Consider the following 27,878-nt stretch of genomic DNA (forward strand, 5'->3'; position numbering starts at 1 on the left):
GCGGAGGCAGACGTCCCTCTCATATTAACACTCTACGCTAGAATACACTTGTTTAAAAAAATAAATTAAAAACTAATTTAAATGTTTTCACCGCAGCAGGCGCATGGCACTGTGCAGCGCGCGCACACGTGCGCCGTTCCGCTCACCTGTGCGGCGCTTTAATTCGCTTTTATGTTGTTTCAAGAGGATCGTTAATTAAAACAGTAAAATGTATGTTGTGTTTCAAATGTCCACCAACCAGTGACAGCACCGTGAGTCCAGACGGACACGTTAAAGGTAGACGCGTAAGAAATTATGTAACAACGCTTTTGTTTAGCCCGTTAAGTCTGAACCCTCTGAGGCTTGATCTATATTAACACACACCTTCTGTCACATAAAGTCTGATTGTGACGCGTCTATTTGCAGCCTTCTTTAACGATGGTTACATGCCGGTAAAAACAATAACAAGGGCTGCAGATGAGGCTCGTCTCCGGCTTAGCTACTCGCATTTTGTATCGTCATTTCATACCTAGCGACACACACACACACACACACACGATGTAGTGCATGTGATAAATAGCCCACTTACCCCCGACGGCAGCCCAGAGAAAAACCGCGGTTATCAGAATTCCCATAGGATCCAGAAAGTGAGGTTCCTGCAGGAGATAACCTTGAAAATAACGGGCTGGATATTCTTCACACACCGGCGAGGTGCAGCCGTGGAGCCGTGTGTGTGCGTGTGCGTGTGTGTGTGTGTGTGTGTGTGTGGTGTCAGGTGACTTGAGACCAGATCAGAGCCCAAACCCTGTTACGGTGCCAGAGATGTCAGTTGGTCGTCCTGTACTTAAAGAGTATGTCAACAAAATGTTTAGTATGCGTAACTCAAGGCATTTCAATATGCTTCTCAAAGCTAGCCCATTTTAATCATAATTATTATTTATAAAGCACCTCTAAAATCAGATTGTACATTTTACAAAAGTGCTACGACAGACAAAGCAAAAGCAAAACTAAGAGATACAAAATGAGCTTTATAGAAAAATTAAACACATTACCTGTAATCCTGCTCTATTAAAACCCCACTAAACAGAGAGAATATTATTATAACAGCTATTATGACAGAAGATTATTATAACCATGCAAACACCCATCACCTCCCCTGGCTGCTAATTAATTACTCCAATTACATTAATTTCTGATACTTTGCAACAGCTGGTGTGTCACCTCTGGGAGCACTGTATATATTTCTTTCCTGTTCTCCAGCCCCCCCCTCCCCCCTCCTTAAGGTGACAGTCAGTGTGTTTGCTAATATATTTATAATGTATTGGCTAGTAAGCAATTACTAGAAGGCAGAAATTAAACACTTATCTTTTTATTGGTTATTCGTTATCGTTGTTCCTCCTCATGACGTTTGGGCGTACATTTGCGATTTCATGGCATTCAACAAAATAAGACATAAATATGTTTACAGTGACAGTGAACTGCATTATTAAAGGTTTGATCCTCTGCCTCAAAACATCGATGCACTCAATTCAATTGATTTCATTTAATGAACAATGGAGATCATTCGACCCACCAGCAGACGTACAAACATCCTTATGCGTCTTAAAAGAGGGACAGTTCACCCAAAATCAAAAATACATATTTTTTTCCTCGTACCTGTAGCGCTAGTTATCAATATAGCTTATTTAGAGATGTCTGTTTATCTCTAGAATGGGACTAGATGGGACTCAAAGCGCCAAAAAATTACATTTGAAAAACTCAACAGCAAAGTCTCTTTTCAGAAATCATGACTCAAGATTATCCACAGACCTCGTCGTGAGCAGTGTCATGTAGGAACTATTTTCTTTCAACCAAAGTCCCTTTAAATATCTACTTCCTGTCTTGACTTGGTGTTTGCAGGTGTTTGCTTTTGTTTGTGTCATCTGGTTTTGGGAGCCGGCCGGGGGGGTCGACTGTGCTGGTTGGGTCCGATGTATTTCAGCGGAGCGTACTTTGGTGTCTCGATGACTTCTAGGCCCAAATAAGGCTGCAGGGCTCGGGGGACACGCACGGTCCCTTCCTGGGGAGAAAGACATAAAATAAAAAGCATCATCAACAACACTGATGTTAAGTCAAGTGGTTTCTAAAATGTCTTGAAGTTGGTAGTAGCTGCGTTTCCCCCGATTGGGTTGCAGTAAATCTCTAATAAATTTAAATTTGTTCTATTTGACATCTAGTTGCTCTTTGGAGTTTGTTGAGGCCCATTTTTATGGAAGATTTAAAATGCCTAAATAAAAACAAACAAAAAACAAATGAAATATATCACACATTGGTATATGTGTTTCATTTTAATTACATTTATTTAGCTATTTCTGTATAACAACTGAATTAATCGTTAATCATTGGGATTAAAATCAAATCACAACACAGAACAAAGTGAAGAGGAGCAAAAAAAAAAAAATGTATTCAATTAAATAAACAGGGAAAAATAAACATATTTATGCTCCTTGTAATATTCTAATGGGCATTATAGAGGTAACTGCAGTCTTATTTCTATATTAATATTTCAGACATTACAATTAATATTAAAATGTTTTGACTGACAACAATCACAAGGGGGAGCCACTTCAACACAGGTGCATCCAAAGAAACACGTGTAGCTCAGTGGAAGGTGGATTAGGTAACATGTTGTTGGAAGGAAGAAAATATATATATATATATATATATATATATATATATATATATATATATATATATATATATATATATATATATATATATATATATATATATATATATATATATATATATATATATATATATATATATATATATATATATATATTAAAGGAACACATTTTCATTTAAAACTTTGTCTGTAAAAGCAACAATATTCTGTCTGGGTTTCAGTTGCGGACATGTGCTTTTTAAAATATTTATATATATATAATAGGGATATTACAGCCTTTTTCACGACTACTCATTGAATCTATTTTGTCATTTTGTTAAGCAGTAAAGGATTCTGGGTGTCCCAGGTTTATGGGAGCCCTTGTGTGTGAAGTGAGCCTTACTTTGGTCTGGTGAGTCTCCAGGATAGCGATGATGGTTCTGGGGATAGCACACGCTGTGGCATTCACCTAGAGAGGAATAAAACAAGCATCATGGAGGTGGTACACTGCTGTGAGCTAAACCCTCAGGAATGTACAGCAGTGCTGCCTCGTCTGCAGTCTTACTGTGTGGGCGTACTGCAGGCTGCCGTCCTCTCGCTCATACAGGATGTTGAGGCGTCTGCTTTGGTAGTCTGTACAGTTGGACCCACTGGAAATCTGGCATATATATATATATATATATATATATATATATATATATATATATATATATAGAGAGAGAGAGAGAGAGAGAGAGGAAACTGTGATCAGAATCAGCATCAAGATACAGCCTTCTGGCTCTGTGGAGCTCGATAGATATGGCGACAAAATTCAAGTTTAATTCAGGTGTTTAGAGGAATGATGAGTCATTGACTGAAAGCATGTTCGTGTAAGTGTAATGGGAAAATATGTTATAGTATCATGTGAAGTTTTAAAGAATGTACAACTGAAAGTGATGAACACAGACAGACACAAAACAGTAGTCCTGCAGACGATTTTAATTAGTTTTGAATCCAGGTGTCCTGTTATCTTTTAGCTGATTGCACGCTTCCACAAGGGTGAGAAGTGAAGAGACACTGTGTCTTTGTTTCTAAGGCAAAAACACAGACAGACCTTGAAACCAGAACTGAATGTCCTGACAGAAATATCTAATGAGCAGAAACAGACAGCCTGTGTCTGAAATACCTACACTCCCCTTTTGACACATTATCTGAAAGCGTAAAGGCGTGACCCTTTTGTATGCATAAATGATGTTGAATGTTGAACTTAGTCGAAGCATTCACACAGTCTACTGAATACTTAGCTGTTGTGCTTTCTTCCCTCTTGCAAGAGAATAAACGGAAAAAGACAACTTTGAATCTTCTGATGATATTGATTTGTGAACAAAAACTCTCTTCTCCCGATTAACCTAGAAATATTCCACTACACAAGTTCATGCACACCCTGCAGCATAAATTACCACAAACTAACACCTTTACATAAGTCATAGTCAGCAGATATCTCACATAACGTCCAGTAATTTCCCATCATCTGACTTATAAAGTAAGTAGGTAACTGATCTAATGGCACTGACCTCTCCATAGCTGTCTCTCCCAGGCATCCAGGCTTCAATGTCATACTTCCTGTGTGCTGGAGGACCCAGTTCCTGTGTCGGCATGTCCAGCACTCTAACAGTAAAAATATATAGCCACAACTCATACAAATATCCTAAATATCATGTAAAATATAATAGATGTATGAAAGAACAGGGTGACTTAGATTGTGACTTTGCATGTGTGTGCATGTGTGTGCACGTGCGTGTACTAACCTGTAGTGTAGTTCCAGTGCAGAGAACATTTCTTTCTGCAAAGAGATAAACTCCTCCAGCAGCTGAGAGCTTTCCTCTCCCGTCTCATCTGCTGTCACTCCAAACATCTCTACCTGGACACACACACGCACACACACACACACACACAGTTAATTACAACGCTCGTTAGCATAATCATGGAGTAGGCACTTGTTTATGATCTTTAAAATGATTTGCAATCAATTGCAGGTTTGCTTAACGGCTAACAAAGAGCAAAACACATTAGCATATTTCCATCCAAGCTACTCTGGTGTCTCTAATGTTTGTGCTTGTAACCTTGTTGAAGTGATGCACTCTGTAGAGCCCCCACGTCTCTCTGCCCGTGTCCGTCTCGGCTCTGTAGCAGGTGCTGCTGCACACCGTCCTGCAGCGGGAGGCGACACGTCATGTCAGCATGAATTACTCCACCTACATCTGTAGCAAAACGAGGAGCGAGGGGAGCTTCTCACCTGACAGGCAGGTCCTTCCAGTTTACTGCATGATCCATGAAATAGCCTGGAGGAGAGAGACACACTTCACATAGCTACTTAATACACATGTAAAATGGATGTAAAATATTGTTAAACATGTTACTTTATTACTAAAACATTTGCATTACCATCATAAGCACCTGTAATATCTAGTAAAATAACTGGAACTCCAGCATTGTTGACTATTGTGTAAATCTAACATACTTTTTTAACGTCTTTTCAGTTCCAGTCCAGAAAAAAGTGTTTGTCAAAGTCTCTGCAGGTTTTTTCTGGGTGAAACTCTGGGCTTACAAAACTATAAGATCACAAAAAACACATATATTAAAGATTTGATAAACTATGTAGTGAACGCTTTACAACGTCTTCCCCAAAAGAGTGTTTCACAACCAAACTACGTGGGCGTGTCTCGCTGAGATCGCCATAATTAGACTCTCGCTCAGGTTGAAGTTGGACAGAGCAATGCTGCAAAACACATGAGGTCACCAAACTTCATGAACCAATAAGAAGTGATACAGCTTCTCTGCCACAACAGGTGCAACAAAGCCAACAAGAGGATCAGAGAGATCAACGACTGGTACTGATAAGCATTCGTACTGGTCATGAATTGTTAGAGGGAAATTAAAACCTCATGGTGATTGCAACACAATAACACTCACCTGCCACTCCGACCTCTCCGGTCCCTGCCAGGTTGAGGTCTGGGAAGCGGGCCTGGTCAAGAGAATAGACCTGAGAGCGATGGGCATTGGGCTGCATCCCACATCCCTCCTGGAGGCGGAGAGAACAGAAGGATGTAGAGAACGAAGAGAGGAGGGGTCAACGAGAGTGGGACATTGAGTGGCTTAAAAGATGCTTTGGTCTTTAAACAGTTATGTCCGAGTGTTTTGATGCAAAATATTTCATGAAAAGCATTAAGAATAACTCTATAGAAATAGACCATCTTCTCTCTGATGGTCTCGTTTACTTATGTAGGTCATATAGAGAGGATCAGCATTACATTGAGACTGTTTCATAACCAGTTAAAGTTCCTCACACGATATTATAGAAACAGATGGAACACTCACAAACACTGCCCCCTTCATCATGTCGGGTACAACCATGGGAATGAAGCCCTGTAGGAGTCAAAGGGAAGTTTTCTCTCATATGTATAATAACAGAATAGGCGTGCACCCTTTATAACTAATATTTCCAAACACAGGGTTACCCGTTGCTGCAGTGTGTCCAGGGCAAAGTTTTGGAGTGCAGTCTGGAGTCTGGCCCCGGCTCCCCGTAGATAGTAGGACCTGTGGCCTGAGACATGAGCCAGATGTCTGCAGGAGGTATTAGATTGATTATATTACGCAAGTTATTAGATATTATGGTATTAACACATTCAAAGAACTAAACTAACATCCTCAGTTTATCCTTCAATCATGTGAACGCAAGGCTTAATCCTAATAGTGCACAAGCAACTGGAATATCAAGTGAGACAAGTCCTCAAAACCAACAACCAGAGGCGTCCTCACCTCTGCCGGATGAGACCTAACTCCTCCCCCAACTCTACATGGCCTCTGGGCTTGAAGTCAAACTCTATAGCAGAGAAAGCCGATTATGAGATTTGTCATTGTACAAAGAATGACAAAGCAGTTTTAGATTATTCACTCACCTGGTTTCTGTCCAACCAGCTCCACCACCCTCGCCTGGCTCTCATCTCCAACTGGCTGAAAAAAAGGAAAGAGGAACTTTAAGACTTTTACAACTAGGTTTTTCTTTTAAAAGACACACTTCACAGAATAATCTCTCCCCACATGCTCTGGACAAAGTGTATGTGTGTGTGTGTGTGTCCTCACCACATCAGGGTGCGAGGCGTTGGGCAGTCTGAGCGCTCGTCCGTAGTGCTCCTGGTCCAGTTCTGTCTCTTTGGGGTACAGTTGGTTCAGTCTGCTGCGGATCTCGCGGCCCTTCTGCAGAGCCTGAGTGTACTCTGGAAGCTGCGTGGTGAACCACAAGCAGTCAGAACTGGTCCCACGTGGGATTTTACCACCGACCAGTACACTGACTGGGGAGCAGCAAGACCAAGAATGACTGACTCAATAACAAAGCATTAAAGAGTTTAAATTCTTAAGTGGCAAACTTACATTACCAAGGGATTTCTTGTCGTTCTTGGCCTGTGAAGAAACAATGTTCATGTCACAATAATGGAAAAATCGATATATATTCCAAACAAACAACCTTTATCATATTCGTGGTGACTGTGAGCAGAGCTGTAATAACCTTTACCGACCACTATAGCCTTGACTGTGTCACTGATGTGTCTCTTCTGCTCCTCCAGTCCTGAGATCTCCGTCCTCACTGCCTGGAGCTCCTGCCACACACTCACCTACAATGTGGACACACAACCGATCTATTAGAATGACAGTGGAACAGTGGGCTCTCCATTAAATTACATATTTACACATTCCATGACAATGTTTATAATGGCTCTATGTTTATGTTTGCTTATCTGGTTTTGTCGACTTTGTTTAGTTGTATTTCAGAGATTCTAACATAGTGGACCAATACAGTTATTTCCTTGAAGGAATACTGAGTTTATAGTTAGGATTCAAACGTTGTAATAACTACTTATAGAATAGAATAGAATATAATGCTGGTGAGACAGTTTGAGAGTTTTAAGACCCCACTCCACTCAAAAATGTATTTTGTTTATCGTCACTGTGCACACTGATATATGTTCAGAGTGTGACACTTGAAAACTATTTTCCAAATTCACTTGCTGAAGGGTGAAGGTTTCTCTGTGCTCACATTGAACTGTACATAAAAGCAGGATTTGTGACACGACAACACAAACAATAACAAAAAACTTCAGACAAATAAATATCCAATAAAGAGTATTTTTATATGTCATAAAACATCTTTAATCCCAATGTTTCTAATTCTGTATGTGTTATATGACACACCAATCATAGTCCACTCCTCACCCAACAGTACTGCACAATGCAAACTGTTTTACACAAATGCTTTGGCTCAATACATAATATGAATATCATACAGTTATATGTACAGTCTGTGTTTTGATTGTAAGGAGCCCAGAAATGTAACCTCGCAGAAGATTAAGTTGTCACAAAAAGCACTGAATCAGCATCTGAAGAAACACTCACTATACTCCTGACATCGTCCCCTCGCAGGTCGCCCTTCCTATTCTCCACATTCGCTATGACTTTGTCGGTCTCCTCGCACACTGCTCTCATATCCAGCTCGGGCTTGTCGCTGTACCCTTCGCGGACATGCTCGTACAAACTGCTCCGGGCTCCTCCGTGCGAACAGCGGTGCTGCGGGATACACACACTCGCCCTCTGCCGTGAACATTGTCTGACCACCGGCTTTAACGCAGTCAGTGCAGTGCCTCCAAATCTCACGACCACGCTGATGCAGGTCGCCATGTTTGTCTTGTGGTCAATGTCGCATTCATGGGTGTGGGAATTACTGGTGCTGTACTCCTGTGTTGTAGGCTCCCGGTCAGCCTTTTCGCCATTTACTTTCAACGGATATGCGTTTCAATACTAAATTGTGATGTAAACGAAAGGATAATGTATAATGATAACAATTATTATAATTGTTTATGTCTTTCTTTGTCAGGAGTGAAACGCCCGTATCGGCCATGAATGCAGCATTAATGCGGAAGTGAGTATTTCGGAAATAAAATCGAAATATTTTATTTTAAAAATATATATATCAACTCTTTAACGCAACGGTTATCACATAATGTCAAAGAGGTGAGCGGGAAAATATTTTAATTTTTTTTCCCAGTGACAGAAAGAAAACGACTCAGCCCCAAACACAAGTCGTCACGATCCAAAGGTCAGCCAATCAGATGGGCGGAAGTTCAACGTTGCGGTAATCCGGTTCAGACGTGACAAGTGCGGCCGACTGGATCTGAACTCAGTCCTAATTTTAATGCCCCGTAGACTCTAAAAACTAACGGTACACTCTCCACCACCGAGCCGGACCCGTGTGGATAACCGCCATGGTGGACTGATATGTCCGCGAGCTTTGGCACAGGGGGAGAATTGTTCCTTTGTAAGCTAGTTTTGGTCCGTCCTTTAGTAACCGTTGGTGATGTTGCACGAGTCAGTCCGTTAGTAGCCTTTGGGGATGTTGCACGGGGCTGGATGAGCTAGTAACCAGTCGACGAGCCTTTCCGCTGAGGCCGGAGGAACCAAAAGGGAGACCCAGATGAGACTGCGGAAAGCCTCCCGAAGCTCCTGGTAGTACACCGGGTTCTTGGATACAGTTAGCCGGGGCCCTAAAAAACTGTCTCACCAATTCCTGTTGAGTGAGACCCAATCAGCTTTCACGGTGGAAACGAGAAGGAGAGCAAAGGTAAGCTAACTATTCATATTCATAAGCTGATGCTACAACAGCAGTCTGCTATTTATTAAAGCCAGTCTTTTTTTGACCTTATGGTAAAAAAAATCATAATTGAAACATACAGCAATACAGTGGGGTAAATCTGTAGCATAACCTAAAGTAAGCTGCATTAGATGAGTCTGGGAAGCTAAAACAAACAATCATAGAGGATGAGAGTTATCTGGGTCATATCTGTCCTGTTGTTTGTTTGTTGTTGGTTAAATCGTTGCACTCCTCTTTAGTTAGTTAATTTAATATTATTCTATTTCATTGTATATCTTGTGCAAATTTCCCCTTGCGGGATTAATATAGTAACTGTCTATCTATCTGTATATATAATATTTTAGTTATTGTGGATTTTTTACCTTTTTACTTATGTAATAATATTCTTTACTGTTTTATTACTTATTTATACTTGTTTTGATCTTGTTTTTTTTACTATGTATGTTGTTTGCACTATCCACTATGCTGTAATCCTGTAAATGTCCCCACTGCGGGTCTAATAAAGGATTATCTTATTTGATCTACTTCAGATGAATGCTGTGCGGGGCGGGACGGTCACCTGGCGTCCCCAGCCGTGGCAGGACGGAGACGGGGGAGGAGGGGAGCCTCTCTCGGACAGCGACTCCGAGGAGGAGGACTTCCCTGATGACAGCACCACACCGCTGGGAGACTACATCACACACGGTGAGAAAGAGGAAGGGTGTCGTTGGGCAATTTTGGAAAACTCCTTCTGCTCCGTCTTAATTCATACTCAACCCTGCCTCTGTTTTCTCTTCTTCTTCTCCTTTCACTCTCTGCTGTATTTTTTAGGATTGAAGCAGCTCCTGGATGCTCAGCAGCTGTGTGATGTTACTCTTCTTGTGGAGGGAAAGAAGTTCATGTGTCACAGGTATGAACATGCGTTGGAATTTATGAAACTTAAAAAGTCATAGCCGGCATGTCCTTAAAGAGCTGAACATTTTGATCGTTGAACGGTTTGTGTAGCTTGTGTAGCTTGCGTAGCTTGGGGCGATTGTGGCTAAGTGGATAGCAGGGCCTTCTTTTAATCAAAGGGTCGGCGGTTCGAACTCCGGCTCCGCTAGTCGCATGTCGATGTGTCCTTGAGCAAGACACTTAACCCCAAAATTGCTCCCGTAGCTGTGCCTACGGTGTAGAAATGTGATAGACTCTGAATTGTAAGTCGCTTTGGATAAAAGCGTCTATAAATGACTGTAATGTAATGTAATGCTTAAAAAAGGAGATGCGTGCCAAGGAGATACGTGCCAAAAAACACACGGAAGAAGTTGAAGAATAATACTTGGAATGTTGAATCAATTCCAACAATAAAACATTTCCACCCCCTATTAAAGTATAATATGCAAATCAGATGTGACTTGTGATGACGCTGCACTGATACATCTCTGTTCTTGTAGTAAAGCTGTTCGCAGCCTCTGTTTGATATAAAAGAGCGTGAAAGATCAACAAAACTAAACACTGTAAAACGTAGAAATGTCTCTGAAACGAGTGTCTTCTCTCCCCTCAGAGTCCTCCTAGCAGCCGTGAGCCCCTACTTTCGGGCCATGTTCACCAGTCCCCTGGTCGAGTCCCGCCTCACCGAGATCCGACTGGAGGAAGTGACGCCGTCTGTCATGGAGACCGTCATCCAGTTTGTGTACACCGGTGAGGCGGGGCTCTCTCTGGACACCGCCGAGGATCTGTTTGTGGCCGCCAACCGGCTTCAGGTCATGCCCCTTCAAGACCTGTGCTCCAGGTAGATTTTAATATTGCATTAGCTTTATCAAACCAGCTTCTGGACGTTAAACCCTCTTGTCTCACTTCCTCTCTTCTCTTTCTCTCCACCTGTGGTTTTCCTCTGTTCTTATCTCTCCAGGTTTCTATTTGAGCACCTCTCGGTGGATAACTGCCTGGGGATGTACTCTCTGGCTCGCTCTCACCACGACCAGCTGCTGCTGCGGGCCTCTTTGCGGCTGGTGGCCCAGCACTTCCCCCGGGTGGCCCGGCAGAAGGACTTCCTCCTGCTCGACCACGGCACCTTGGGCAGCCTCCTGAGCTCTGACCGCCTTGGCGTGGACTCCGAAGCGGAGGTGTACGACGCGGCACGCCGCTGGGCGGAGCACCAGCCCTTGGACCGCTACGCCCACATGCCGGCGCTGCTCCACCACCTGCGGCCGGGGCTGCTGTCCCAAGAAGAGAGCCGCAGGCTCTGCCAGGAGTTGGGGCCCGCCGCGGCTGGCGAGGGCCTCGGGGGCCCTCTGAGACCACGGGAGGGCATGTTTGAGAAGAAGATCGTCTGTGTGGACCTGACGCCTCGGGAAGAGGATAATTTAGCCGCGAGAGACTACACGGTGGACTGCTTTGACCCTCGGACAGGGAAGTGGGAGAAGTTGGCGGCGCTGGGTTCACTGGTCAGTCCCGGCTGCACGGCTGTAGGTGACCGGCTGTTTGTGGCAGGCGGGATCCTGCGGACAGGCTCCGTGTCTGCAGCCGTGCATGAATATGACGCGGTGTTGGACCGCTGGATAGAGAGGCCTTCCATGGTCCAACCGCGGGCTATGCTTGGCCTGCTGGGCTGTGGAGACTCGGTCTTTGCCTTGGGGGGTAGTAACCGCTCCGCTCTGCTGGACTCCAGTGAGACCCTGGAGCTTGCGACGCTTCAGTGGGCTCCGGGGCCTCGCTTACCGCTCCCTCTGCGCGCCTTTGCCTGCGCGGCACTACGCGGACGACTTTACCTTCTGGGGGGAACCACACTCGAACAGAACCGGGCCGTGGTCCACTCGGGGGTGCTTATTTATCACACCCTAACAGACTGCTGGACACGAGTGGCTCTGGACTCCGGCGCCACCTGCCTCGCCGGAGGGGTAGCGGTGCGTGGAGGAGTGTGCGCCATCGGGGGATACATGAGGGATACGACCAAGTTCCTGGACGGGAACTACACCAATCTGGAGACTTTAGACGCCACTGGGCGTGTGCTGTTTTTCAGAGAGGGCCGGGGGTCTGGGGTAGAGAGGGAGGTGACTGGGGGAGGGGTGATGGTGACCGCGGACCAGCGGGGCGGGGCAGGCGGCGGGAGCGACCGCGCCCCGAGCCCCGTGGTGTTTCCCGGGCTGCCACGGCGGATAGCGGCCGGGGGCGTGGCCAGGTGGAAACGCAGGATTTACGTGCTGGGCGGGGAGAATGGCACGCGGTTCTACGACAGCGTGTACTGTTGGAAGCCCGGCTGGCGCAGCTGGGTCCAGAGACGGGAGAAACTCCCCGGAGACACTGGAGGGGTGAGCCAGTTCGGGTGCACCACTTTAAAGTTCCCCAAGAAACACATCCTGTCCAGACTGAGACTAGCCAAAGAAAACTGCAAGAAGGCAGCTGACTAGCTTGATAGGGACCAGTACGACCGAAGGGTTTGAAGTAGCTCCTCATTGACCATTTTATACAGTCTGAGTGCAGCCCAGACCTGTAATGGACTGGATGCAGGCAGATCGTATAAAATGTGTTGTGGAAAGTCGGATGTACAGGCGGAGAGCAAAGGGAGCCAGAAACTGGTTGGAAGTCAGGAAACATGCACCTGAATATCACCCAATTTACTATTTGTGAGAACAGTAAAGTCATTTGAGAGGGAACAAAAGGGCCTTTTTTCAATTAATTGTTTTCTTAAAGTGTAATATTATTTTCAGCTGGCGTAATTTTTTTTAAGGCTGTTAAAAAAAAACTGTTTCAATGCTGTGAATTTTTCAGCAGCGTTTAGTTTAGACACAAGGATACCGGCACATCTCCGACCGCTCTATGTTCCACTTTATTTACCTTCCTTCTTCTTTAACGTGGGCCTGTAAAGCCTTCTGGAACTGCACTTAAGGGCTTTAGAAATAAACAGTGAAGACGTCCTGTTCGGTCTTTGACTCGTGACTTGAAAGCCCTGTATTGTCCTCGTCTCATTGGAGGACATCGGTCAAAGGTTCATCCCTCACAAACATCAGGATCTTCCGGTCACTGGTCCCAAACACGGCAGAACGTAGACCAGATGTGTCTTTTTTACTTAAACCGTGCTCATGTTCGGTGTTCTTAAATGCCTCAAACATGTGGAACATAGCAGTGGGAGAAATGTGCAAATACAGCTGGAACACGCACAAAAATCTAAAAGCCAGAACATCTTCCACATTAATATATATGACAATGTGTGCTTTATGTTGATGACAGTACCCATGGCCTCCTTGTGTCTAAACTACCGTACCTTTCCTAAACCTTCAGCTGTCTTTACGTGACTCAGCAGCCGTGTCAAAATTACACTTTCTTTCTTTCGGTTGCTGCAGCCACAGGACCTGTGAATGTGTTCTGCATGGAGGTTATGGAATATCTGAAGACATTAGCACTGCACCTAATTTATTGAAATGTTTAAATGTTTTTTGTTGTTTTATTTTGAAATGGTAACTTTTTGCTCTGACTTTCACTCTGAGCTTAGACAGACCCGTCAAACAGGAGCAGATGTGTTTGGATCTGAAAGTTTTTTAAAGTAACTTAATTCTTAAATTCTTATTTTATGGTTAGAAAGGTTACCCACAAATGTAAGCACATTGTTTTGCTGTAAGCCGCTATGTTTTCTTCTGTTTTCCTCTCTTATTTATTCACATTGATCAGATCCAGACACTTCTGGGGGGGGGGGGGGGGGGGGGAACATCGCCAGCTGTGTCTGAAAATGGCAGAATTCTACCAGTGTTGTCATCAGATTGCACACTACAAAACAGCTGGAAAATATGTGGATACTTTGGGATTTTTGCCATGATGGAGGCCCTCTAACTCGTGAAACGGAGAGCTTAAAAGTCAGAAAAAAGATTTCTATGACATTGAAATGAATGGGTTTCTATTGCTAAAATACAGCAGGAAATAATTTTTTTGTTAATTTGGAATTTTCTCACCATCTTAACGATCAATATTTGCATCACTGCAGGCTAGATATGACTTTAGATTAGTTAACATTGATACAGTTTAGATACTGTGAGTACGTCGTTAACCTAATGCAAGAGCGTGAAGATGGATTCAGGATGTGGCAAAATATGATTTATTTTTCCAATCTCGTACACCTGGGATGAGACAAAGTGTGACTCTGTACAGGATCCTAGTCCTGCAAAGTGGATTTATTTAAGTTTACTGAAGTCTGGAACGTAGGAATTTAAACCTGCTAAAAAGCAATAATTTGGTGAGAAAGAGTTTATTTTCCCATAACGAAATTGTAAAACAAGACCATTGAATCCAAGTTCATGTAGCTCCTCAAAGCTTTGTGGTCCGGTTTGTCTCATAACTCTGGATTATTCTGAATCAACAAACCAATAGCATCAAAAGAACATTTCATCATTTTCCGTGACTTGACAACAGAAGAGTGGAACTCCCCTAATTTCTCAGCTAACAGCAGATGTCGAGTTATTTCTAGTGAGAACTCCCACAGCTGTTTCTTATCAGATCTCTAATGTTTTACTTTATTTCAGTAGGTTGTTCACTAAACTCACAAATTATATCATTCTTTTCTTTTTCTTCTCATTTTGGTTGGTGAAGAGATGTGAGCTTCAGTTTGTGTTTGAAGAAAGAAATTCACATCACACTGCAGGGCTCGACAGTGAGGGATGCAAGAAGATGTCACATTTGTGAAGTTTGAAGTACCCCGTTATCTCTGTGCTGGACGTCAAATGATCCTGCAAAGCATCTACAACATACACATGACATGTCTACATGTCACATTTTCATTATTAAGCCAACGTATAATGGCACAGTATCTTCACTACTGGGATTATTTTCTGTTTCGGCAACCACTTTTTAACCCTCCTGTTGTGTTCGGGTCAAATCACCATTTGTAACACCCATGGTGTTCCTGGAAACACTAGATTATGTCCATTCATCAGATGGAAAACAGCCCCATACACACCCACACCTGTTCACAGGCCCATATATAAAGTTGTACACATTTCAAACTTCCAGCTTCCAAAGTCCAGCTTCCAACTCTTTTTACCAGAGTCCATTGAGGGTATTATACTGGACATGACAAACCTGGAGGGGAGGCGTGTGTTTGGGAACAAGTGAAGAGCATTGGACCAGGTAGACCTCCAAGCCTTCATGGGTCTGTTGATTCTAGCAGGAGTATATCGGTCAAACAATGAGGCTAGAAAAAGTCTGTGATGCAGAGTCCGGGAGGCCTATATTCCTGTCAACACTGTCCTTACAACAGTTTCATTTAATTTAGTGATACATTTTCAGTGTCTATTCTTTGTATATTCACAGCAGTTGTTCATGTAAACCACTAGTCTGAGACATTGTTTACAGCTTAAAAGTGTTAAATAAAATTTGGTGATGATTAATGGTTTTTGTGTTAATGTAAGAGCAGTTAAAACAGACCTTGACCGGGAACACTAAAGTAAGGGGGGAGAAACGAACACGACAGGAGGGTTAAACAGTGACCGTTTCTTTTTTTTTCACTTTCCAATAACAATGTTCTGAATTTTCACCTTGAAATGTCAAATGAGCCGTGAAAGGTGATCATGTGTGTGTGTATGTGTGCGCATGTTTTCTATGAAGCTCTTTTGCACACCGTGTGTCCATTCAGAGAAGTGAAGCTGCCCTCGTTTGTACAATTTGATCGGTGAGCTGAAAGGCGAACGGATGTTTAGATGAAGGCAGTGCTGTCAGATGATTAAAGGACTGTTTGCTTATGTGTTTTCCACTTCTTCTTCTTTATTATTATTGTTTTGTTGTTTTTACAACTACAGGAGCTTAATGATGTCGTGCTCCGTCTAACCGACAATAGATAAACATGTTTGCATGTAAAAAGTTGAAAATCCAGCAGAACCACACGGCTGCCACCCTGTTTTTCATGGTTTGGTGTTAATAAGTACTCTCATTAATAAACTGCTGACACGGCTCATTGTCACAGCTGGCCAAAGTTCTCACTCAGGCTGACCTCCACAAATCTCCTGCCGACCACAGATGCAGTGCATCTTTTCTTGGTCACGTTGATGTCTCTGACAGATAAATCTCAGGTGATTAAAGGTCAAACAAAGTGCACTCTGGTGTTAAAGTGCAGCGATGGAGAGTCTCTCGTCAGACAAAGTGATCATCAACAACATCACCGTCATTGTTGATATTTCATCGTGGTGATCAGTGTCGGCATTTGGGTGAGTGCACCTGTGTTGGTCTGTATAACTATAATGAGGAGGAGATGAATATGACGTGTGTCACATAAAGGAGAGGTGACATGTGGTTTGTTCTGTGTTTTAGGCCATGTGTTTTGCACCAATCGTGGGACGGTTGGAGGATATTTCCTGGCAGCACGCACCATGACGTGGTGGCCGGTGAGTAAATATAAAATATACAGCCCGATATTAGCTTATTATGTTCTTATTGGCCGATGAGAAGAAGTAGAAATGAATTCAAAAGATGTGCTTGAGGTCAAACACCATTATATTATCATTTCAGAGTTTGTCCACCAGAGGATGCCACCGAGTTTATGTGTGTGTGTATTTATTTCTATATATATATATTTATTTCTATATATTTATATTTATTTGTTTTTATATATTTATTTATACATATATATTAAAAACAAATTTAGAAATCATGCAATCAAGCAGGAGTATTTTAAAGTTGAACAAGCTGACGGAATAAACGATGCTTCACGCTAACGACATACTCTGTAAGTACTTGAACTACTTTATTCCAATATTGCAAACCGAAATATCATTACCATACCATAGAGCAGATTTCAACGGGATTTGCAATATTGGCTTTCAACTGATAAATGTGGATGTGATTTCTTAGTAAGGCTCTAAAATGAAGATATTTGTCATCATTATTTTTTTACTTCTGTCAGTTCCTCCTCAGCAGCTTCACAACAGGGAAGACATGCACTAGAGTCAGTAATCATTCATTTCACTGCAGCGGTGTACAGTATGCTGACGCTGCGAAAGACACAACAACCACCTCCTGCAACTCTGTTGTTTTCTCTCTTAGCGAGGACCCGGTGTGGAGGTACACGGTGGATGCTAATGCTCTCATGATGATGGCTGTAGCAGTGTTTATGTGGGGTTACTACACCTAGCAGTCATACTGATGTACATGTGATGAAGTTTGATCACTCTGTTGGGACGATTCAGTAACCGTGGCGCCACCTGGTGCCAATTACCTGTCACTACAAATCATAGAGACGTCACAATAAAAAATAAAGAAAGTTCTCTCACTTCTCTGTGGAGCACAGTGGGTTTGAAAGAATGTGTGTAATGCAGTTTATAAATGTTTCATCAGGTTACGATGCCATTACTGTATACTGTTACATGTTGATTCAATCTGCGCCTGCTTCCAGCACCGAGATAAAAGGTGAGAAGGAAAAAAAAAAAAAGTATAATTTGGAAGCCAGGTAAACTCAATAAAGTCTCAAGTAGCCTGAAGATTTGTTTTCAAAGCCCCCCCCCGACTGGTTTTTGAATCTTTGGCTCAAGAAATCAATAAAAAGGTTGAGTCACTTTGCAAAACTCCTGTACGAAGAAATGAATACTCATGCGTTCATATTGTCGGATAAAGTGCATGTCTAGTTCTGCTGAGTCAGTGCGGACTCTTGATTTGTATATAATTGTGCTTGGTCATTTCATCAGGCATAAGATACATCATAAGTCATTAATTATGGCCAAATATTTGGTAAGTATTACTTACTTTTCTGCCCCATATCATACTCGTTTTGGGCCGTTAGTCTCACTAAGTTCAGCTCTGATGAGCATTGTATCCGTCATTGTGAAAGGACATCATCACTGTTCAATGATCAGCTTTAAAGACGTTATCTTATTAGACACCACAGGAACTAGGGAGCCATTCAGATTTCCAGTTTTAATCATCACTTCTGTTTTTATTTAAGCAGATATTTCCCATTAGCATTGTACATGTCTGGAACCTACAGAGTTCTCCCATGAATACCCAACTATCGTCCCACCTCCATGCAGAGTTTCAGCATCATTCATCACATCAGCTCTTTAATGTCCAGTCTGTCAGCGAGCAGGGGGAGGAGTTTAACAGCAAGGGAGAGAGGGGGGGGGGTGGGGGGGGATGAGAGAGGAGAATGGAAAGAATGTAGAGTTTTCCTAGAATGAAGAGTCAGAGCCGTCACCAGGCACTGTTCACGTAACACTCCCACACAGAGTTATGGGTGGATCCAGTGGAGTTGGATGGAGTCTTATCGAGCGTCTGAAGTCTAGCCACCTACAGGGTCCTGTGCAACTCCCAATACTCCTGATCGTGTGTGTGAGGTATCCGACGCCTCGGTCTCCTGCAGGGTGGGGAAGAGGTAGGGGGGGCTTTTAAGGCTGGAAGCTGGTGTAGAGAGTTTCTGCGGTCTGTGGTAGTCGGTTTCACCCGCTTCGAAGCATGAATGACGGCTTTGGCAAACACCTGCCCTCTGCCGAATCGTAGGACGGAGGGGGGAGGAAAGGGAGGGAGCTGGGGAGGTTTAAAACAAAGATGGAGTATTTAAAAAAATACATCTTTGCAGGTTGAGTAGGATGACAGACTGATACAGGGAGAACACAGTCCTCAAGAATAAAAGCAAATACAATAGCAAACATTCTCTGACACACCCCAAAAAAAAAAAAAAAAAAAAATGGCAAACAAGCAAGTCAATCAAACCATACAAAGTGACATCAGGCCTTTCCAAAGTGACATCAAGTTTCTCTTTTTAATCCCATTCAATCCCACTGGTCTTAAATCAATAAAGTCCGTCTCCCACAATTCTCTGTAAACCAGAAAGTACTCAGTGGCTCCTCTTTATTTTATGGCTGGTCAGCAAGGTTAGGGTCCACTCGGAGCAGGGCTCAGTGGCCAGTGAGACTGGCTAGTATGGTGTCATTAACCAATGCTAATGGCCCTTTATTCAGAATTAACGTCAGCGACACAGGCAATGATTTCAGCAGCATCATCAGGGGACTAATGAACATAGTTTACGTTACAGCACATTCAGAGAGATAGAAACGCATGGCGCCGGACACACGGGTACAAATGGCATCTTGTACAACGGAAAAGTCAAGTTTGCTTTATACAATCACATTTCTATAGCGACGCTGAACATTCCACCACTGGAGAAAAAAACAAAACTAAAAAAAACTTTTACATCTGTTGGTACGACTCGTTCCTTGAAGCACCATTTGTACAGCGAACGTGGAAGTTTGTGAAACAACACGGAACATAGAACAAGTACTGGGAACGGTAAGCAGGCTCGAAGGGCAATACATTTCTATGCGTCGTCTTTTTATGAATGCTAATCTCAATCAAATACACTGCAAAAGTTTTCACACGAGTGACCAAACAGCCTTGTGTGGAGTTAGACCGAAACCAGAACGAGTAAGAGGCAGAAAGAGGGCCGACTGACGGCAGCAGGAGGGGACCCCAACCCTGGTATGCAAACATTTAAAAAGGTGCCACTCTGGAGCACACTCTGGGGGGGGGGGCTTGGAAAAAAGAAAAAAGGCAAGGAGAGTGACACACCTCTCTTCCTTCTTTACCTCTCAACTTCCCTTCACATGAGGGGAACAATATGAGAAAAGGAGTGCTGGAGCAAAGACAAAACAAACAATCCTGGAGTGCTCATTCCTCTCCAAGGAGGAGGTCAGTAGGAGGAGATGATATACGTGTCCTCCTCCCTCTCTACCTGGCCTCCTCCCTCCTGTCCTCCCTCTTGGTGCGAATGGATTGAGAGCCATCAGTGGGCTGCTGGACCCAGTTGTTATCGTGAAGCCCGACGCGGCAGCCCGGCGTGTCCTTGTCCGTCCGCCGGCAGCACATCCAGTAGGAACGTCCATAAGGCAGGTCGTGGTGGTAAGGTTTGGGGTGCCAACGGCACAGGGAGACGTCCCCGCGCTCGTATTGCCGCTTGCACTGCTTGCAGGGGTCGTCCTTGTAGAGAGGGTCTTGATTCCAGCGCGAGTCCACCGCCCGCACCCCGTACGTCTCGATCAACGCCTTGAAGTAGTGGCAAGTGCATTTGAGGGCCGCCAGCGAGCGCGTCGGCAGGTAGCTGAAGATGTTGACCATGATGTGGTCGGGGAGCAGCAGCATGTACTGGCGCGGCTCGAGGAGGCGCTGAATCTGGAAGCGGATCTCCAGAAAGTCGTGGGACACGTGGCGGTAGAGGCGACACAGCGAGGGGTCCGAACAGTCCTCCCCAACGCTGGGAGAATCCGGTCGGGTCGCCCGCTCCCCCGAGCCCACCGCCACCCCGGGGCCGTTGTTGTTGGCACAGTCCAAAGAGCAAATACCTGACCCGCTGCCAATGCCCGTTCCTTTTACATCCTCCTCTGGGCCCCGTGGGGGCTGAAGGAAGAAGAGTTGTCCAGGAGGGGGATCATCAGATGAGGGGTCACTAGAGCTGCCCCCACTCCCTCCCCCCCCACTCGACATAGCGAAGCACACCGTCTCCTCCTGCACATTCTCTGTACTGTCCTTGCCATAAAACACACATTGATCCACAGCACCCGTCACTACCACCTCCACGTGGAAGCCGGTCACCCGCTCCCTCCCCACACCCCCGGCTTTCTTCTCCTCCTGGGTCGGGTCTGGGCTGCCACAGGCCTGCCTGTCTGGGTGATGGAGGTCTCCATCTGGTTTGGGGGCAGCAGTTGTGGCGGCAAGCAGCAGACTACCGGGGTCTCTAGATGAGGGGCTGACTAGCTGGTAGAGGTCACAGGTGATTTTCTCTTTGGCCCTGGCCGCCGCCTGGTTGCCCCCACCGCCACAGCTCATAAACATACAGCGGGACCTGCCAGCTGGCTCCAGCTGAGACCGTGGATCCAGATTCGACACTCGGAAAGCTATTCTAACCTCACCATGGCTGTGGCTGGGGGGCGGAGGAGGGGCTGCAACGCCGGACTCCCCGCCTCTCCTTCGCTCCCTTTCTCTGTCTCGATTAGCAGAGTCTGTTCCAGGACCGGCGTCCAGATGAAACCGGTTCTCTTGGTTCTGGGACTCAAAGTGCGCGATGGCCTGGGCTACCCTCAATGACTCCTGCTGCTCCTCCAGCTCCTGGTCCGTTTGGATAGGAGATGACAACTCCCGGGCCTCTTTGGAGGGCTGGCCATTTGAACTGTCCGACACGAACACGTCAGGAGTGGGGTCCGACACCGTGCCCCGGAGGAGAGTGTGCTGGTGCGTGGTAAGGCCCTGACTGTGAGTGGTGTTCGGGGCCTCGTGGTGGTGTTGAGTCCCGTGGACCGCCACGATTCCCTGGAGGGCCATGGCAGTCCTCTGCTCAACCAAGGCAACCATCTCCGCCACCGACAGCAAGTCCGTCTCAGTCACGCCTCCTAGAGGAGGTTCATCAGAGCTAGGAGGCGAAAGCGAGGAGTCGTGGCTGAGGCTCGGCTCCGAGGCTTGGGAGCGCGTTGGAGGGTCATAGGATGAGCATCGTCTTCGTCTTTTGGCTTTACTGCAGTCAGTTGCCCAGTTACCTTTAACCTTTGGAGAAGCAAAAAAATTCATATTTAGTTTTTCAAAAAATAAACTAATTGAACTAAAAGCTCTTAAAAACAACAGCTTTTTTAGTTTCAGCTCTTTACCTTCATGGCGCTCGGTCTGGGCTGGCCTGCTCCACTGAACTGGTGTGCAACAAAGAAGGCTATCTTCTCCTTGGTGTTGCCCGGCTTAATGACGTACCAGGTGTCTAACAGCACGCGGCCATCTTCCATCTGGGACCCGGAGGAGGGTGGCAAGGGAGGTGCTGAAGAAGGTGGAGGTGCTTGGCTCTGTGAGCTGGGGACAAGCTCAGGTTCGGGCGGAGTGTTCTCTGAGCCCGCATCCTCCTCTTCTCCGTTCGCCTCCTGCACACCCACTATCATCCCTCCATCTTCACTTCCATCAACAGTCCTTCTGGCACCCGGAGAGGGCTCGGCCTTGCAGAGGGAGGGGGACCCCAACCCGCCGCCGCCGCCGCCACCTCCGCCGCCGCTGCCCCCCGAGCCCGGGCTCCTGGCTTTGTTCTGGGAGTAGGTGCCAAAGGGGCGTGGGCACCACAGGCGGATGTGGGAGAAGGTGTCTCGGTCCATCAGGATGCGGACCACCGGGGCATATCGGCATCTATGCTGGCCAGCAAACACCCAGAACCAGAGCTCTCATTCTCAGCTCCCTTGTTCCAGTGCCAACCTGATGGGCACTGCCTGTCACCAGGGCCACCAGCAAAACCAGGCATACAACCTGCATCAATAGGAAAGGGAGAGATGAGAGGAAAGGGTGGGGTACAGCCGGGGGAGGGAGGGAGGAATGACAGAAGAGAGAAAAAACGGCCCAGTGAAAACAGAGTTTGTATTTCTAGGGCAACAAAGCTCGTCAGCGCCGGGATCAGTTCAGATAATCGATGACCAATTGAGGCAGTATCGAGTCGTAGCCTCCAGGTACAACTCAAACAGGGTGTTAGCGCTGTACACCGGCAGCCCAGCCCAACTATCATCATACTAACTGAACTTATCACAACCGGCCTGCCTCCTACTTTGCCCAAACTCAATTAGCTACCGTGTACTATGATCATCTCCCCGCTTTGGAGCCTCTAAATCAAATTAAAAGGATTCCATTTCAAGTTTTGGTGTCTGCGGCCGGCAGATGAAAGGGATGAGAGATGGAACACAAAAGCTCCAAATGGACTCTCCCCCCTCTCCCTCTCTCTCTCTTCTCCTGCATCTCAGTGCTTCAAAGAGGACTTGCTTAATAGGAGGCAACACAGGGAGGAGCACACAGGCATATGCTGGATCTATTTTTAGCAAACGGCAGGAGGGGGTGGGTAGTAGCTGTCCTGCCTGTCCTCACCCCTTTCTCCCAGCCAAAGAGCCCATGCTACAGGCTTGGGGGGGGGGGGGACTTTAGTCCAACCAGCGTGCTTCGGTGCAGCTATGCCAGCTGTAGGGGCTGCCAGGAACGTGCCAGCGTACTTAAGAAGAGGAACAAAGTGGCAACCGACATTGTTGGCTCACTGCTCATCTGAAGGCATCCTCTGCTTCCCAGAACAGCTTGAACCCACGATTCAGTCCTGAGCCGCTTCCTTTAAGGTTACCATTTACACATTAGTCTACATGTTTAAACTCATAGCTTTAAACCGGCTCTTAAATTTGCAATTTGCCACTTAAGATAAGTTGCAACGGACCATTGCACAGTCACTTTATACCGTAGTTCTAATGGTGCGGACAGAAGCCAAAAAAGACACTATTGACTTTACTAAAGAGATATGATGGCATGAATGATGAGATAATTAAACTCACTCATCAGTCAATATACAACATCCTGATTATACCAACCGCATATATGCATACACCACCACAAGTCACCCTCAAGTAGTTCACTATAAATTATGTTAGATTCCCCCGGTCGCAATAAGCTATTTGGTATCTTTTGTTTAGTGTCAGACCGCGTGTTGAGAAGCACGACATCCAGACGAAGCATATCATGTGATAAAGGTTAGATTAGTATTGATTTGAATTTATTCAACCCTATATTGACCAAAACAGGCAACTAAAAGAATGCGTCACTGCTCAACAGCTTGTCCTTTACTTTCATTAACAACAAACTATTCATTCCCATCTCTTCTTCCTGTTCTATCTTTCTTCACCTCCACAGGTCCAGACATGCAGTCCGCTCCATGTATCTTGGAGGAACTTGTCCTCTTACGCAGTGTTCATTTTTCAGATTGCCTGTTAAATCTCGGGGTGTGGCAGCAGCCACTTGACAGAAGTTGTCTGCATTATTGGCAGGTAACCAACCATTAGGACGGGCTCAGCTCGGTGTAGTACAGCTAAACAGCAACAGCCTAAAATGAGATTGGCTTCACACAAACATCCCCAGGTGTTGCAGCTACGGAGGAACAGGGTGTGTTTTATTGGTCAATACAAGCTGGTTCTGCAGCACTTGAAAATATTTCTTTCTGTTGCATAACACAAAGTTAATTAAAGAGCTTATTTCGCACAAAAATAAAGGTTGATATATTTGTTTAAGATTAGTTTGCCTGCTTTCCATGTAAGCCACCTGACTCCTTCAATCCACAGGCTTTAAAAACAGGTCATTGTTGTGCTTCTCTGCCCCACACACACACTTACACACTCACACTCACTGAATGGGTGGTGCTTTGTGCATTTGGACTAATGGAATGGCTCAGAGAGGTGCAAAAAGCAAACACCGCCCACACGGAGTGGTGGACCAATTCAAATGCTTCCTCTGTAATCACACGGCAACGACTCGGCTAAGAGGCAGATTATACTGCTGCTGGTGAACCTTTTTTACTGCCCTTTCTCTGCGTGTTCCCTTATGACTCTCTTTAACCACGTTCTCTATCTCCTCTCCCTTCCCTCCTCCATCTCACTGCATCGTGCCATCCATCACTCATATAACAGATTGGAGGGTATTAAACGAGGGGCCAGAAGAGAGACGGCCTGCCCACTGCAGTGCTTCAGTACAACGTGTGTCACACTCTCTCACTCACACACACACACACACACACACACGCACACGCACACGCACACGCACACGCACACACGCACACACACGCACTTCCTCATTTTCCACCACACACTTGATCTTTCCCTCATGCCTTCATTATAATCAACATAAGACACCTGGACAAACTACAGATCTGAATCGTTCTCACTTTCCTGTGAATTTAGGATGTTCGAGAGAGACGCTATGTCCACTCCTGACTAGAGCAGAGCAGATACATGTGAACACGATGTTTACATCTAAACTCCACAACACTGGCGTTTTTTGGATTGGCCTTCATCTATACTGATCCATCTTCCTCCATGAGTTAGCAAACAGCAAAACACACAGTTTAAAACAATGACAACACGTCTAATGTTTGATCGGCTTCACCGATAATACACGAGAGCGATCACAGACTTGATGACAACCTCTTAAAATTACTGCTACACTGACATCACCCAAGCCTCTCTGTGCACGGACCAAAAGCTGCTCTTCAAAATATGCTTCTTGCAATAGAAACAATGCCAACTATTAAAGACTTAACATACATTATCTCACATACAGATACAGCTGGAGTGTCTTCTATCATTCAGTACTCCCCGAACAGTCGGTTTAAGTTGGTGCTGAGCTGTCTTAACTTTTTTTTCCCTCCCTCTTAATTTGAAACATTTTCTGCAAATGAAGGCTTGGGTTTGGTTTTAAGCTTTCTGCATCCACCTAATCCTTCAAATCCTGTCCAAGCACAGTGGCAGCCAGCGACACCACAGCAGCGCCGCAGCACCAGAGACGGCTTCGTTAGGTTGCCAAGCCGTCTGACAAATTAACGAGAATAATGCTTTTCCGTATGCGTCACTTAACGTTGAACTATTTCCATACATAGAGAGCGTTGTGGGTCTAAATGTCGGCAGCAGGTAGGACACGTGAACTTGGATCACACTAGCTACTGAACCACAGTATGCAGTGATGGTGCTACTAAGCTTTTATAACAGACGGTATAATAAATAAGTCTAATCATGCTATGGATTTATCGGTTTAAAATGAAGAGCAGTGTTAAGTATACCAGACCAGTCTCATCACCTCTGCCAAATTCTTGTGGATTACTGCTGCAGTCAAAATGTGGAAATCCACACAACACGTGTACACAACTGCAGGTACTGGTCTGTTACTATAAGTTAGTATCCTGCTGTTCGCATGGTGAAATATTGAGAGGTTTGTCCCACTACATTAAAACTAGATTTCTGTTTGACTGGGTCATTTCCCTGTACAAATCAAAACCAGTTTGTCATGCACTCTCTCACCAGGGTACTGGTTTCACTGTGGTAGGTCTCTGCAGTTCAGAACATAGAATGTACCACATTCCCATTTAAAAAGCTAATTTAAGATTTAACAAGTCGGATTGGCAAAAAGGAGCACCAATTTCGAAGCTTGTTGCTTAAAAGTTTGTGTTGATTTACCTTTAACCTATCAGCTCAAAACACACCGCATCACTCCAGCTCGGCCCACGCATACTATCCTGCAGCTCTCCTGCACTAGACGGCCAAAAGCTGACGAACGATGATACAGAGGCATGCCAAAACGTCTCAGCTCAAATCTCCCTCTCTGGGTGTGCGCCTGCGAAGACAATGCAACAGAAAGCACAGCCAGCAGGCCAACTGTCAACAGAACAATAGGGCCGAGTGCATCAAGCCAGTCTGCTCAGGAACTTCATTACATCGAGGAGACACCTAGGAAGAGGGGCTGATGTGACCCTGCAGGGCTGTCTGAGTGTTTGTGTGAGCATCTGTAACATTGTCACCAGTAAGATTTTGATGCAAGGAGGGCAAGTCATGCGTTGTCTAACAACATCACACCAGATAGAATAGACTACTTCAATTCACACCCAACGAAACTGGTTATTTAAATTGTACAGCAATGACAACATGAGATCTTATGCTGCTGTCCCAACAACAGATCTTACTCTAGACACAATCACCTTAGCTTATATCTCCTTGTAACTCACGCTGCGTTGTGCAATACAATAAACGAGTTTATTCACATATGCATAATCAAAAAACACTTAATATTATGGTCAGCGTCACTCAACACATGTTATGTTTACTAGGATTCAAACGTCCTCCGCCTGCAGGTCACTTGACCATTTACTCTTCTACTTATAATCCTACAAACACCGGCTGAAATTAAAGCAACTTCTCCAGTACCAACCAACAAGTGTGGAGTCACAAACGCACACAAAAAAGATAATAATAGCAACAATACTCTGATTGTTCATCTTAATTGTCACATTTTGACTGTGTGATGGGACGTCTCTGATCAACCACTGGCTAGTTACCCAACTAGCAAACAGTTAGCTTAAGGTCTTAGTAAATACTTTATCAGTATATTAATATTTAACAGTAACTAGACCCCAATCAATAGGCGTCTGGACACTTTAATGGGTTATTAATGGGTTGTTGCACACAGTAAATAGAGCCGTCCAGCCAACTGGATAGCACAACTTACCTGCATAATAACATGACAGGGCTAGCTAGCAAGCTAACAATATATCTTATATAGATATATAAAGCTCTTGTGTTTAGCTGACCTCACGTTACTCACCTTAACAGCGTTAATCTCCACAGACACTCGTATTGACTTGGTCGATGACAAAGTGTTTCCTCGTAGTATTTCCCTCTTAACCCAAAAAAACAGTTTGTCTGGTGAAACGCAGGTGACACGAGTTAACTATCCGTGTCCACGTAGCTAAGCTAAGCTAGCTCGCTGGCTAACGGTCGACATTAGCATCAGGAGCTACTTTCTATTATCGACCGTGTTCCAGTGACGCTCGTTGTCAGCTCTCTGGACAAAGTGTAGCTGACTGTGCGCCTTGTTGGGACTCTGGGCGGCCGCTCTGCCGCTATCTATTTAGAAGAGACACGCAGCTTTTTACGGTATGTTCTCGGGGATACCAAAATAATCAGTGTCAAAACGGCAGGAGGAGGAGGAAGGCCAGCTTGTTGACAAGCAGCTGCATAAGGCCCACAGCCAATAGCAGCGCAGAGTCGGTGGTGTGCCCATATATGGTGTGTGCACATCTCCCTCCCTCTGCTGCACGCAAACACACACACATAT

General features: G+C 45.0%; 3 protein-coding genes across 4 annotated transcripts; 1 reads left to right on the forward strand and 2 right to left on the reverse strand.

Annotated features, from left to right (window-relative positions):
• Positions 1-1,507: 1,507 nt before the first annotated feature.
• On the reverse strand, positions 1,508-13,937 carry sars2 (seryl-tRNA synthetase 2, mitochondrial). The gene is made up of 17 exons (XM_076100871.1): positions 9,868-13,937; positions 8,057-9,224; positions 7,183-7,278; positions 7,037-7,066; positions 6,749-6,889; positions 6,565-6,619; positions 6,425-6,488; positions 6,124-6,229; positions 5,984-6,031; positions 5,579-5,687; positions 4,902-4,947; positions 4,729-4,816; positions 4,414-4,526; positions 4,180-4,273; positions 3,192-3,284; positions 3,030-3,095; positions 1,508-2,038 (listed from the first exon to the last, which is right to left on the reverse strand). Exons 2-17 carry the CDS (start codon positions 8,336-8,338, stop codon positions 1,898-1,900), a joined length of 1,572 nt encoding a protein of 523 aa, XP_075956986.1. The 5' UTR covers positions 8,339-9,224; positions 9,868-13,937; the 3' UTR covers positions 1,508-1,897.
• On the forward strand, positions 8,771-13,962 carry LOC142959549 (kelch repeat and BTB domain-containing protein 8). The gene is made up of 5 exons (XM_076100870.1): positions 8,771-9,278; positions 9,839-9,992; positions 10,119-10,197; positions 10,831-11,058; positions 11,179-13,962. The coding sequence occupies exons 2-5, from the start codon at positions 9,839-9,841 to the stop codon at positions 12,674-12,676; spliced, it is 1,959 nt and encodes a 652-aa protein (XP_075956985.1). The 5' UTR covers positions 8,771-9,278; the 3' UTR covers positions 12,677-13,962.
• A 4,181-nt stretch (positions 13,963-18,143) lies between these two features.
• On the reverse strand, positions 18,144-27,732 carry fbxo46 (F-box protein 46). 2 transcript variants are annotated; one of them, XM_076100869.1, is made up of 4 exons: positions 27,366-27,732; positions 26,225-26,381; positions 21,872-22,505; positions 18,144-21,770 (listed from the first exon to the last, which is right to left on the reverse strand). In XM_076100869.1, exons 3-4 carry the CDS (start codon positions 22,355-22,357, stop codon positions 19,965-19,967), a joined length of 2,292 nt encoding a protein of 763 aa, XP_075956984.1. In that variant the 5' UTR covers positions 22,358-22,505; positions 26,225-26,381; positions 27,366-27,732; the 3' UTR covers positions 18,144-19,964. The 2 variants fall into 2 exon arrangements, with proteins under 2 accessions (XP_075956984.1, XP_075956983.1); XM_076100868.1 differs by lacking the exon at positions 26,225-26,381.
• Positions 27,733-27,878: the final 146 nt, after the last annotated feature.

Source organism: Anarhichas minor, unplaced genomic scaffold, assembly GCF_050575085.1.
Source record: "Anarhichas minor isolate MPS153535 unplaced genomic scaffold, ASM5057508v1 ptg000026l, whole genome shotgun sequence".
NCBI lineage: Eukaryota > Metazoa > Chordata > Actinopteri > Perciformes > Anarhichadidae > Anarhichas > Anarhichas minor.

What these genes read in the sequence shown, in the direction of transcription:
- LOC142959549 (XM_076100870.1), top strand. Translation starts at nt 9,839, where the DNA reads ATGAATGCTGTGCGGGGCGGGACGGTCACCTGGCGTCCCCAGCCGTGG. An exon ending in GGGAGACTACATCACACACG is followed by an intron (nt 9,993 to 10,118) that starts GTGAGAAAGAGG and finishes TGTATTTTTTAG; the next exon opens with GATTGAAGCAGCTCCTGGAT. An exon ending in CTTCAAGACCTGTGCTCCAG is followed by an intron (nt 11,059 to 11,178) that starts GTAGATTTTAAT and finishes TTATCTCTCCAG; the next exon opens with GTTTCTATTTGAGCACCTCT.
- fbxo46 (XM_076100868.1), bottom strand. Translation starts at nt 22,357, where the DNA reads ATGGACCGAGACACCTTCTCCCACATCCGCCTGTGGTGCCCACGCCCC. An exon ending in CCAGACCGAGCGCCATGAAG is followed by an intron (nt 21,771 to 21,871) that starts GTAAAGAGCTGA and finishes GCTTCTCCAAAG; the next exon opens with GTTAAAGGTAACTGGGCAAC.
- sars2 (XM_076100871.1), bottom strand. Translation starts at nt 8,338, where the DNA reads ATGGCGACCTGCATCAGCGTGGTCGTGAGATTTGGAGGCACTGCACTG. An exon ending in TGGACACACTGCAGCAACGG is followed by an intron (nt 6,032 to 6,123) that starts GTAACCCTGTGT and finishes TGACTCCTACAG; the next exon opens with GGCTTCATTCCCATGGTTGT. An exon ending in CGGAGAGGTCGGAGTGGCAG is followed by an intron (nt 4,948 to 5,578) that starts GTGAGTGTTATT and finishes TCTCTCCTCCAG; the next exon opens with GCTATTTCATGGATCATGCA.